Below are 13,165 nucleotides of genomic sequence, written 5' to 3'. Positions count from 1 at the left end.
TTAAATGCAGTGGACCTCTTTTCACACAGCGGAGTTTCCAGTAGCTTAATGGGAATAACTGCTGTTGCCGCCTAAACGTGTGGTTTAGGTCAGTTCACTTAAACTTATAGTAATGACTGCCTCTTAAAATAAAGAATGTCACAAATATAAATGATGTTTAAGGGTAAAAATACTGTGTAATTATAAAGCACGGTGTTTTACTAATTTCAGCTAATTTATAGGAGAATTAAAATTGAATAAAAGTTTAGGAACCTTCTCTGTGGAAGCATTGTTGTGCAGCTAGGTGAAACATGCCCTGCCCTTTTGAGGAAAAGACAGCAACTATTTTAAAAGTCAGGCAAAATGAGTAACTGATGAAGAAGTGGACTTTGTACATCTTTTGGTGATACTGTGCTCTCTGGCTTCCCTTCTTATCCTTCCTTATTTGTTTCTGCAGCCTCCTGTTCCTAGATGACTTTTTTTTTTCTTCTCCCATTCATTCTGAAAGAGCTGGCTCAGATGCCATCTCTTCTGAGAAGCCTTTCCTAACTACTGCTCTCTGCCTGCAGTCCCAGGATGGAATGATCCCTTCTCTCTGTCTTCCTAGCCTTAGTGTATGTCCTTGGTGTTAACAGAGTTAGTCTGCGTGCCATGACTTACTTATCTTGGGATAGTCCTGCCATATTGTCTGATGCATATAATGTTGGGAGAATTTGTGAGCAACTGAAATATGTAGTTCCCCAAGGATCTAAATCCAGTTCTCAGTTAGTGGTGTCTACTAATAAATGCCCCTCCTATGGATTACTTTACTTGTCTCTGTGGCTCTGTTTCCTATTTTGTCGTCTCCTATTTCCATCTTCCTTCTTCCACGTCCATCTAGATGTCTACTGACACCAATGAACCAAAATCTTCATCTTTCCCCTTAAATATGCTCAACCTTATGAGCTCTCCTTTCACTCTTCCATCTTCCTTGACCCACAGATCTGACCACTGACATATCCTGAAAAATTTTCCTCCTGGAGAGCTCTCCCTCTCATTCTTGAGTCTCCATTCTTACTGGAATTGCAGGCAGAAGATTCGCCTGAGAACTTCTCTGGTGGTCCCGTGGTTAAGACTCCGCGCTTCCAATGCAGGGGGCGCAGGCTCGATCTCTGGTTGGGGAACTAAGATCGCACATGCCACAGGGCACGGGCAAAAAGTAAAAACAAAACAAAACAGATTCGCCTGAGCCACAGAGAGGGAAAGAGTGGAGGGGGTTGGAAGTGTGGCCAGAGTCCTGTCAGAGTTAGGGGAAAGGAGCAAAGACAAGCATTGCCTTGCGACCCGGATTCTGCTGCTTTCCCTGTTCAGTTACAGCAAATGACAGTTTAATTAAGAAACAAGTTAGGATGCAAGTTGTGAAAAATATGTCTCATTTTACTTTTTTTCTACCTTTTACAGAACTTGAAGGTCTCTTCACAGACTAATTTCTTGTCTCGAGCATGGTGGTTCCCCATCTTTTATTTTTTTGAGAAAAACGTACAAGGCTCAATTCCTTGCTGCTTCTCCTGGCCACTGTCCTGGCCTCCTGGCTGCTTTAAATCGTCTTGCAAGAAGTATTCACGGGTTCAGAAGATCGGTGAAGATAATGAAAAATCTACCTGAGGAGCAAAACCAAGGCATCAGCTCTTAGACCAAAAGAGTTATCGCTGTAACCAAAGGTATAGTTTTGTTTTTGTTTTTATTTTAGGAGAACTGATTGCTAAATGAAGCAGACCAAATTTTGTGCAAATGATTAGAAAGATGAACGAAGTATTACCCTTTGACTGGTTTTTTATTCATCCTGAGAAAGTTACATTCTCCTGCAGCTCTTCATTCATTGGTGACAAGCCCTCAAACTGGGATTTTACTAATGAGCTTGTTAAAGAGGTGCCAAAGAACATACTACTTCTTCCCTCATTCTTTCTCCTCTAAAGCTCTCTACTTCAGAATTTTTTCAGGAATTTTTTTCCCTCCGAGGTCAAAAGAATTTGTTAATGTTTTAAATAAAAATCTGGATATATACGGCTACTGTGTAAATAGAATCACCTAATGTTGAGAGTGATTTTTAGCATTAGGCTTCTCAGCGAGGGGGAGATCCATGGGTTGTGAGTGAACTTCGGGTGAACTTTGTTTCTGCTCTGTCAAGGGGAAGGTCAGGGTCAGGTCTGGGAATATGTGCTGCTGCTACCACCCAATGTACTATATCACTTTCACTTTATTTTTTTTTTTTAACTGATAATTTTATAACTTAAAAAGAAAAGATGAACTAAGTAAATATAAAAGTATTTGACACATCCCACAGATTTTACATGTGTGTAAATATTTCATTTTAAGACCTCTATGACAGATATACAGGAGACATGGGGCTGCTTATGCTAACGAGGAGTCCTTCTGCTGTCCACCTGGTAACTTTGCACCTGTACCCCCAGAGCAGTCAACAGTGTAGCACAGGCTGAACACACATAGCTGTATGAACTGATGCTCATGCCCTATGGGGAACAAGCCTGTGTTTCTCTCCCAGGTCACGCCCTGTGTGAGATCTGCTTTAGAGCTGCAAATTGGAACTCAGAAATACAGTTGGTCACATTTCACTGAAAACCATTTCTTCCTAGTGACATTGTGCTTTATGGAAAAACCAAGATGGAATCCAAAAGTTTAATGCATCCTTGCCTTTTAGCAAGAGACTCTGTTTCTTATGTACTGGTCCTAAGGACACATACCACAATTGAGTAATTTTACTTTGACCCTAAAATTATACCACGGTGCTGCACTATAATCTATGGTTGGAATTGGTGTGTTAGTCGGTTACAGCTACTCAATAAAGGGGGATAATAGTTTCTAAAGTTCTTTCAGGTGATGCAAAAAAAAAAGATGGATTTTTAAATATCTGACCAGATGTAGTGCATTATTTAATGCTGTTGAATCTTTTGGATAATTCTTGGCTTAATTTCTTTAGACTTCTAGTAACCGTAGGAAAAAATTTAAGGTCACAAAGTCATCAACACTAGTCAGAGACTGGAGAGGCCAGGGGGGCTGGTAGGAGGCAGTTACATTTATAGTGAAGGTGAAAATTTCTCCCCACTTAGAATGAAAAACATCCCTAAATTTGTCATTGTAAACAAGTCGGCCTTGATTCGGTACACAAAATTGACCTTTAAATTGTTGGAGAGAAGCACAATACAGATCTGTTCAGAAGGGTCATCATCCTTTGGTGCTAAAATTCTATATATGTTTTCAGTATGGCTCTTTCTCTGTGTAAAAAAGAAACACTAAAGGTTGAATTCAAAGGCAGAAAGACAGACTAATCTGGTTATTTACAACAAGAATTGAAACGCTAAACATCCTTGGCAGGCTTTGAAATGCAGGAAGTTTTTCTGGTATTTATTATTAAGTAAGTCAGTAAGAAACATATGTGTAGCTTACCTGCTGTGTTTAGCTATAATTCTACATAATTTTCACTTATTTTCATTTGTTAAATATTGACATCTGCGATAAGACAATGTGTTCTACTTGAAAACACTGATTTTAAATTTCTGCTGTCTAATTGTGAGGAAAAGTATCTGATACGGAAGCCTGGGTTTTGCTCTCCTAACATTGGTATATTCCTTGAGCCTCGAATTCAAATAAAACAACCTAATATACCTTAGAGCCTTATTCAGCTGCATCTTAGATAACCCACTCTTCTTCAAATTAAGTAAGGAAAGATGTTTAAGCTTTAAAAATCATGGAGATCCTTGATTGTTGGAGATCCTTGAAAACAGTATAAACCTTGCATTTTAGTCAAATAATCATGTTTTGTTTTGTTTTGTTTTTCACATAATACCATCACCTTTTAAAGAACTTTAAAAACATCTATGACCCCATTTGTGGACACTACTGCTTCTGTGTTCTTTACATGTATATGTCATAGCTCTCTAATAAATGCTGTGGAAGCATGTGCTATGAAAATAAGGGGGGTGGGGAATATCAAAGTTTCAAGATGGGAAAATAAGAGAAATAACAAAACCCATTTACACTTAAGAAAGCAAACTTCAGTTTCAACCCAACATGCCACTTTGGGATATAAAACATAAACAATTACTAGACTTACTGTGGTGATCATTTCACAATATATACAAGTAAATCATTATGTTGTATATCTAAAATTAATATAATGTTATATGTCAATTATACCTTGATTAAAAAATCATAATTATGAGCTTGCCTTTTGAAACAGTAAATTTTTGGAACTCCTTTTCCTTGCTAATCAATCTATAAGATCTTATCCGTTATCCTTGTTTTTGTAAGCCAGTGCTCCTGTTTGAAGCTTTTTCTGTGATTAAGTCCTCGGTGCAATATTTCTATAATATATAATTTCTGTAAATGATGCCACATTTTTTTCTAAATTCTTTCAAATGAAAATAAATTCCTTTCAGATTCTATCTTTTTGATCTCCTCCACTAGCTCTGAAAATAAAGCCTTCTTACCTACTCGGTTCCACCCAAAGTAATTTAGAATTTTTTAATTTACTGGCATCTTGGGAAACAAGTTTTGCTGTGGAAGGAAGGTGTTTGTGAGTGAGCCCGAGTTTCTAGTCTTGGTTGATGGATGACATTACAAAGGTTCTTTGCTGTATAGCAGTGCCCCCTTGTGGAAATACCTTATATGACTTGGAACACAAACGCCACTTTTTAAAGTGTATTTTCGAGTTTTGAAAGGCATTTTTAAAATTATTTTTGCCAATAATCTGAAAGCATCATGCAAAAGGATAATTATTTTAAAGGCATTTAAAACCTTTCCCAAAGGGAAAATGTGCTTAGATCACAGGGGTTTGCAATTCTAATCTTTTATACGTTTGATCAAAGAAAACTTGCGGACCGTTTTTACCTCTCACCATCACAATCATTAATGTCTCCCTTTATAACTGCCTATACTTTGTTTACTTTGAAACACCAGGTTGGCTGTCTTTCTTTTTTTTTCACACACACACACTGTATTTTATTTTTACAAGAGATAAATAGACTGACAACAAGCATTGTACATGGATGACCACAGCAAAAGCAACAATGATTGCAACTAAGTTGGCTGTCTTTCTTATGTGTTGTTTTTTTTTTAACGTGCTAGAACTCATGCAGTTTCTTTTTCAGTTGAGAGTTCACATCTTGTTTCTTGAATATTTTGAACATTTCTTTTAAAATTCTTTTATAAATTTTTTTTGTTTTGCACTGTAAAACTGATTAAAAGTTTAAGCTGGTCTTAACACACTCACTTCTGTAGTGTAAGGAAGTATGAGAAGGAATTTCTTAATAACTGAGTTTACATGGTTAAATCAAGCATATTATAGTTAATATGCCCTGTGTTAAAGGCTTTTCTATTTGTATGTATAAAGAGTCCTTTTTTTAATGTCATTGTGTTGCAATAATTTAACTCCTTTGACTTACTTGCTAAAAATATTTCTTCTATTAAGAAGTGCTCTTGACTTCAATACCTAAACACTGAAAATCATGTCAAAAGGTACCCAAAGATAAGTTTTTATACAGATACACACCTTATAAGTTGTGATTTATTTTATGATTCATTAATCTAACTATGTTGTGTTCTGAATGAATCATGAATGAGAATAGTTCTTTATTGTGGAATTATTTAAAACTGTCCTTTAAAAGAAAAAGAAGAAACTATAAACATATAAGTTAATCTAGTTGCCAAGTTGGAATTCATTATTTAATTTACCTCCTATGCAATGATTAATGCTGCAAAATGTATGGTTATGTTAGAGTATATTCACAAAAGAAATATTATTACAAGGTTTGAGAGGTAGCCAATTGCATCTTTTGGAAATTTACTGTACTGTTTCAGTGTGTTAAGTGCCTTGTTGTAAAGTAAAATTTTAAGTCTAGAATTCATTATTTTCCTGACATATATTTTTCATTATCATATATACTGTATATTATTGTAATAGTTTTATTAAATGCTTAAGTTTTAATTAAATATGTAAATTTCAGAAGCTCTTTTCCCCTACCCACCAGTACCTTAATCATTGGTCTATCATATGGGATTTGAATTCAGGTTCTTTTTTCAAAAAGGGGAAATTATCTTAGTTTAGAAATATGTTTTCCATGCTTGTGCATTTGTGTTTATAAAAACATTTCAGGAGGAATTTAAGAGTGTAACTGTAGTTTGTACTTCAAAATGCCATTTTACATTTACATTTTAAGTGCCTAATTGTTAGTTAAAACTAATTTATGTTTCTATTCTAAAGAGAATATGTCTACTTGGTTTCTAATCTCTTTGGCTTTGCTTAAAAAAATAAAAGAGCAAGGGCCTATACTTTGTATTTACCCAATAAACCACCATGACATCAACAGTCTTTTCAAAATTAGTATTACTGTTTTTTTAATTAATAAAATTGTTTTCTTTAAAGATTTGTAAAAAATATTTAGTTTTAAGTAGTTATTAAAATGACAAGAGGGTTATTTTCTTCAAGCACTGTTTTTTAAATAAGCTGATAACCTTCAATTAATGGCACACTAAATAAACTGGAATGTGTTATTTTACCCGCCCTTGGATTTAAGGTGAGAAATAATTCACAACAATACAAGGTCATTCATGGAGAAGGATAAAGTCAGTTACGAGTTCCATGATTCTCATTCTCATTGTTCACAGAGGGGCAAATATCATTAATTCTTCAAGGAAAGCATTCTCTCTGTCACTCAATTGTGAAAGAAATGTCATCCTCTTCCTTCACAAAGGGGCACCAGGGTATGTCCTCAACCAGACTTTAGTAGTCATTGCAGCAGTAGATCGCTGTAAGTTGTTTTTGGACCCCCTGAGAAAAAATGAAGGCATGGCCCTCAAAGACAAATTTAGTAAAAGAAACTCAGTGGGATGAGGGGACAAGGATAAGATAATATGGTTCAAAGATCAAGTTGTTGGATAATCCAAGTTTCTTTGGATTATCTGGAAATGATAGAGGATAAATCACAATAGTCTTTCTGCCACCTCCACCCAGGTCTTGGATGAAAAGCCTGTCCCATCCTCCTGTTTGAAACGATGGCTTGCTGATTTTTCTGGCCAGAGCCTCAAAGACTGCCCTTATTATCTCAAATGCATTATACAAGGAACTAATGTGATGCCTCACAAACCTTGACACCTAACATTTCATTTCTTCTAATAAAATATGTAAGAATATCAGAAGCATAAACTAGATTACTCACCGACATGTCAGAACAATAGTGGATTATGTACTACTGTGTGTCTATACAATGCGTATTCAATTCGTACGTGGCGGGTTGTAATGAGGCATCGCATTTTACTGTTTTTATGCTTGACATACATTCTTGAATCATCACAAAACCCCACGAGGTAGGCAAGGAAAGAGTTGGTGACCCCATTTTGTGAGATGAAAGAACTCAGAAGTATTAGGGCTGGAACCTGAATTTTGTTTTCTCTGTTTTTTTTTTTTTTTAAAGGAATTCCTTTATTTTTATTTATTTATTTATTTATTTATTTATTTATTTATGGCTGTGTTGGGTCTTCGTTTCTGTGCAAGGGCTTTCTCTAGTTGCGGCAAGCGGGGCCGCTCTTCATCGCGGTGCGTGGGCCTCTCACTATCGCGGCCTCTCTTGTTGTGGAGCACAAGCTCCAGACGCGCAGGCTCAGTAGTTGTGGCTCACGGGCCTAGTTGCTCCGCGGCATGTGGGATCTTCCCAGACCAGGGCTCGAACCCGTGTCCCCTGCATTGGCAGGCAGATTCTCAACCACTGCGCCACCAGGGAAGCCCCTGTTTTCTCTGTTTTGCTACCTTCCTGTGATAATTACTATGGTCACCATCACTGTTCAGAGGTTTTGTTGTTGTCACTGTTGTTGCTTGTTTTTTAGGGGAGTTTATTGCCTTATCAGCCAGTTAGTTTGTTGAGAGGGCAGCTGGTCCTTGGAACAGGTTCTTTGTCGAATGCTACCGATTTTTCCTGTAGTTGGAATTTACTACATTTCAGAGGGGAGAAAAGTCAATTCTTCTAGTGCAAAATGGCCTTGAAAGCAAAAGAATCCCCAAGTGTTTGAGATTTCAAATTTGTTAGAATAAAGCTAACTCGTTGCAAATACCACTTATAGGATAGTAGGTAATCATGTACCTTAGCCTTACACAAGCTGTGGGGGGGAGCATCAAAGTGCATAAGGTTTTATCTCTAAATGTGACTCTCTCAGGAATTATTCCCAAGGGAATGTCAAAAGGCGGGAGAGATACAATGACCTGTTTTCAAAGGATAGCAAAGCTCTGAGGAAATGGAACGGAGTCTTGGGACACACTGTAGTCTGGATTGATTCTGGGCTCCCCAAGGGACCAAAGTGAAGCTATAGGATTGTTTGGTCCTGGTGTGAACTGGTGAGTTCTCTGTGCTAAAAATCTGTCCAACGTGTGCCCTTGCTTCTGATCAAGTTTCTGGGCACGTTTTACTTCAGTTCTTATATCCAAGAAGTTATCTCTTTTTCTTCCTAAGTTCCTTAAATCATGTGTTTATTTGGATAAAGGAAAAAGAAGCCACTACTTTTGAGAAGCTACCATGGATCAGGCACTGCTCATTGGTTTCCTCTTGTTTAAAGCCAGGTGAATCTCATTATGCTCTTTTTACACTTGAGGGAACTCCAGACTCAGAGAGCTGAATATAGTACAAGGAGCCCCACTGGCTGATTGGCACACAATTGCCCATAGCCCATAATTTTCCCACCGTACTAATGGGATGGAAGAATCACCTGCCATGGGAGGAATGCAGGAGAGGAAGAATTGCCTCTTCCAGAAATCTTTTGACAACCAAGTTTTGTGCCGTTGAGAGCAAAGTTATGGAGGGCTTGAGCTTGAGCCCTGTAAGATTCTTTGACCCACATTCAGCAGATTTCCTGTCTCCACGTTAACTCTAGTCCTTTCATCTATAACTATGCTGTTTCCTCTTTATATCCTCATGCCCTATTACTGACGTGTGATGAAGGGGGCAAAACCCAGTTGCCCCGTCATTCCTCTCCTGTCATCACACACCTACCTCTGGCCGATGGCAGGGGCTCTGGGTCTGCGAGGAGACTGAGCCCCCAGAGCACACACCCCAGGTCCCCAAGCACACAGGGTTTCGCAGGGAGGAAGTGATACTTTTGAACATATTTTGTATTACATCTGGTCAGTTTCCCAGTCCATGGGTTGAAGGGAATGTTTACATTTGACACCAGGGGAAAGACATTTCCCTGATGTCTGCGTGGGTTTAAGCCGTTTTAACAAAATACCATAAACTGGGTGGCTTAAACGACAAACGTTTAATTTCTCACAGTTCTGGAGGTCGGGAAGTCCGAGGCCAGGGTGCCAGCATGGTCGGGTTCTGGTGAGGGCCCTCTTTCTGGTTTCCTCCCCTGTGGGACCCGTGGAGGAGTGAGAGCTCTAGTGTCTTTCTCTTCTTCTAAGGACACTAATCTCATCACCCTCCTGACCTCCTCTAAACCCAATTACCTCCCAAAGACAACTTCCGCATACAATCCCCTGGGGGTTAGGGTTTCAACGTAATGGATTTTCACGGGGACACTAACATCATGTAGTCCACAACACCTGGGTTTCTTGATTTTATACAAATACATCTTTTAAAAGCAAAGTGCACTTTTTTTGTGCAAGATCTTAAGCCTTTGGGTCCCGTGGCTTTTGGTAATCTGTGAGCCTGTCTCTGCAAGGCACTTTCCCACTGCTTCAATGAGCAGCGCCCTCTGTCCTGGTGAGGCTGCTCTCATCCCAGTCCTCTGCGCTGCCACGCCCAGTCCAACCACGTGAGGTGCTTCCCCCAACCAGACCGTCACCTGTGTACCCAGGAAGGCAGTGTGACATGGTGGCCCTGTGCTCTCTGGGTCTGGATGTCGGTTCTTCCAGTGCTGGCTGGATGTGGAAGACATCAAACAAGTTGCCTAACCTCTGTACCTTGGTTTCTTTATCAGTGGGATGGAAATAATAATAATCCATGTCTCACAGAATTGTTAGGGAGACTAAAGATGTTGTTGTAAGATACACATTCGGTTAAGTGTTAGCCAAATTCAGTTAAATATTTTAGGTACCATAGTTCTAGCTCTGAAGTTATTCACGTATCAATCAATATATCCAGATCTTGCTTGTCCTGAAAGTTCAGCTGAAGTCTCATCTCCTGAAAACTTCACCTTACTTCTCTGAATCTGAGTTCCTCCCTAAAAGGTACATATAAACTAATTGTCAAAATGTGAGATACACTCACTGATATAAGATTTTAAAAAATATGTCCTGTTAACATACCAAATTTCCTTAAGAGAAAGAATTGTCTTAGTATTCATTCCAGTGTCTAATAAAGTTCTTATCACATACAGCAAATATTTGTGGAATGAGTTTTTTTAAATATCATCTTTTGTTTTTGGAATATTAACAGAATTTATGAGGCTTCGATGAAAAGGAAATTGCCCGTCATGCCTCTAAATAATTTGCTTTAAAATAATTGAAGCACTTATCAAATCATCAGATGTTTATAACTTAAATGTTTCAGTGGCCATCATATTATATGTATTTTGTGAGATTTTAGCCAAAAATATGAATTGAAAAATAAAGGCTGAAGTGGAAAATCCAAAGACTTTGGACTCAGCCCCTAGGTTTAATTCCTAAGCAAGTTACTTTACCTTTCTGAATCATCATGTCCGTCCCTTCTGTAAAATGAGAGTGAAGAAACCTACCTCCCAATGTCATGGTGAGGATTGCAGATAATGTTTAGTAAAGCACTTGATACTACCTGACTCATTAATATATATTCAAGTCTAATCAGAAAATAAATTCATGGGATTTTAAAACTTTTAAATTTTATTGGATGGAATTTTAGAATTTTTAAATTGCAAGGATTTAGAATTTTCTACTTAATACAAGATACATATGTTTGTCACACTGTACAAGGTTTTGGATTTCAGTTGAGGACAATGTCAGGTGTTTAAGCTTATGTTTCCAAAGCCTCCACTCTGCCTCTTCCCCACATTTTCTACACTAATCAGATGCATGAATTGTTTTGCTGTATCTCTCCAGAAACATCCAGAAAAATGAGTGATGAATTGCTAGTGTGGAACCAGTTTTTTCTAATGCAAAAGGACAATTCATTCAAAGAGGTAAACTGCGGCTTGCCCTTGACCATTGAATTAAGGGTGATTATTTTTTCCCGGTCATAAGTAGCTACAGCTGGTCCATCACAGTGGGGTTATATGTCTGGTGCAATATTGAACTACCAACAAAGTTACTAGATTTCACCAGAAACTAATCTAGTGAGCTGACTTTTGAATGACCTGCCTATATATTGGGGGAACACCAGAGTTTGGGCAAGTGCCAAAGTGTCTTAAGATTAAAGAGAGTTAAGCTCAAAAGCAGAAAAAGTTGTTAAAGGCTGTTTTGCTATACGACAGCCTTTCCAGGAGAAGTGTTGAGAAATCTGCTGCTGGAGCTATTTAAAATGAATTGTCCAAACAGAAAAATTCACAAAAATATGATAATTAGCCAATATACTCTTTTTTAAAAAATTTATTTAATTTATTTATTTTTGGCTGCATTGGGTCTTCATTGCTGGGCGGGCTTTCTCTAGTTGCGGCGAGCGGGGGCTACTCCTCATTGCGATACGCAGGCTTCTCATCACGGTGGCTTCTCTTGTTGTGGAACACGGCCTCTAGTCGCTTGGGCTTCAGTAGCTGTGGCACGCAGGCTCTAGAGCGGAGGCTCAGTAGTTGTGGTGCACAGGCTTAGTTGCTCCGCGGCATGTGGGATCTTCCTGGACCAGGGCTGGAACCCGCGTTCCCTGCATTGGCAGGCGGATTCTTAACCACTGCGCCACCAGGGAAGCCCAATACCACTCTTGATAACAAAATAATAGTACAGATATTTTGGATATACTGTTACCAACAATTCTGGCTGAAATCCATGTACAGCAAGAAGGATTCCAGTGAGAAAGCGAGTGGTTTAAAATTATTTTGGGGGATTCAATTTTAAAATGTTTTCCTTAATGCCCTTCTTGTCTTCCTTTCCCTCTCTCCCCAGCCCAAAGATCTTTCAGTATTCCTTCCTTTACTGTTACTCATTATTATATTATTCATCTATTTAAAATAGGAAGGATGGAGCAGAAAGTACTCCTTTTTCTGGCAAGAAAGCCCTGAATATCATTTGGGGAAATTCATCCCTAAGAAGCACTGGATGAGCTATGTGGTTTCATGTTTAAAATAGTTTATCCATAGTATGTATTATGAACAATGTAGCTTCCTCTATTAGTTTGCAAGGGCTGCCATAACAAAGTACTACAGACTTATTTCCTCACAGTTCTGGAGGCTAGAACTCTTAAGATCAAGGTGTTGGTAGGGCTGATCTCTTCTGAGGACTCTCTCCCTGTCTTGTAGATGGCCATCTTCTCCCTGTGTTTTCATGTTGGCTTCCCTGTGTCTGTCCATGGCCTAATCTCTTCTTCTTAAAAAAACACCAGGGATATTGGATTACAGTCCACTTATATGACCTCATTTTACTTTACCTCTTTAAAGACCCTATCTCCAAACAGTCTCATTCTGAGGTACTGGGGGTTAGGACTTCAACATACGAATTTTGGGGGAACACAACTCAGCCCATAATACTTCCTATCTGCATCACAGAGCTGTTAGCCTAAATAAGAGAATTACTTAGGAAAACAATGTGAATGTAATTATATCCTGTATAAGAGGGTGTCTGCTAGGGTCGTTAAATTTGTCACATGGTCAACTATTTTAAAATCATTTGTGAATTTAAGTTGCTTGTAAGGAAAGATTTTAGTGGCTACTATTTTGGAGAACAGGCTATGAAGAGAATCAGATGACATACTGAAGATCATCTGTGCAAACAAGTGGTAAAATTTTTTAAATTCTCTAAATTGAAAAAAAATGAGAAAAGTAATCTAACAATGGTTACTTATAGAAGATAAGAGGTGTGTTTTTTGGGGAAGCTTAAAATAATTTATGAAGAGCATGGCAAAAATAGTATTAGAACAGAGTAGATGTGAAATAAAGAATAAAAAGGATCAGAAAATGGGAAACATTTGTTCATTATCATCAGTTAAGTTGATTTATATGAGACTGGCCTTTTAGCAGACAGAAAATGGTCTAATATCGACAATTCTATGTGTCAACCTAACATAAGAGAAACCAGAGG

The 13,165-nt window shown here is 38.1% G+C and overlaps 1 protein-coding gene across 7 annotated transcripts in view; it reads left to right on the top strand.

Annotated features, from left to right (window-relative positions):
- SGMS2 (sphingomyelin synthase 2) overlaps window positions 1-13,165 on the top strand; it is a 99,897-nt gene that overhangs the window by 73,790 nt on the left and 12,942 nt on the right. For 6 of the 7 annotated variants that reach the window (XM_061192066.1, XM_061192068.1, XM_061192069.1 and 3 more), the window contains one exon: window positions 1,420-3,369. In XM_061192066.1, coding sequence (XP_061048049.1) covers window positions 1,420-1,623 — 204 coding nt within the window. In that variant the 3' untranslated portion in view covers window positions 1,624-3,369. Of the gene's footprint in view, window positions 1-1,419; window positions 3,370-13,165 lie in introns of those variants that run through there. The other variant, XR_009701087.1, reaches the window with a different exon arrangement.

The sequence above is a fragment of the Eubalaena glacialis genome, chromosome 5 (assembly GCF_028564815.1).
Source record: "Eubalaena glacialis isolate mEubGla1 chromosome 5, mEubGla1.1.hap2.+ XY, whole genome shotgun sequence".
NCBI classification, from domain to species: Eukaryota; Metazoa; Chordata; class Mammalia; order Artiodactyla; family Balaenidae; genus Eubalaena; species Eubalaena glacialis.
Note: the sequence above shows the minus strand (reverse complement) of the source record. Positions and strands in the feature narration are given on the sequence as shown.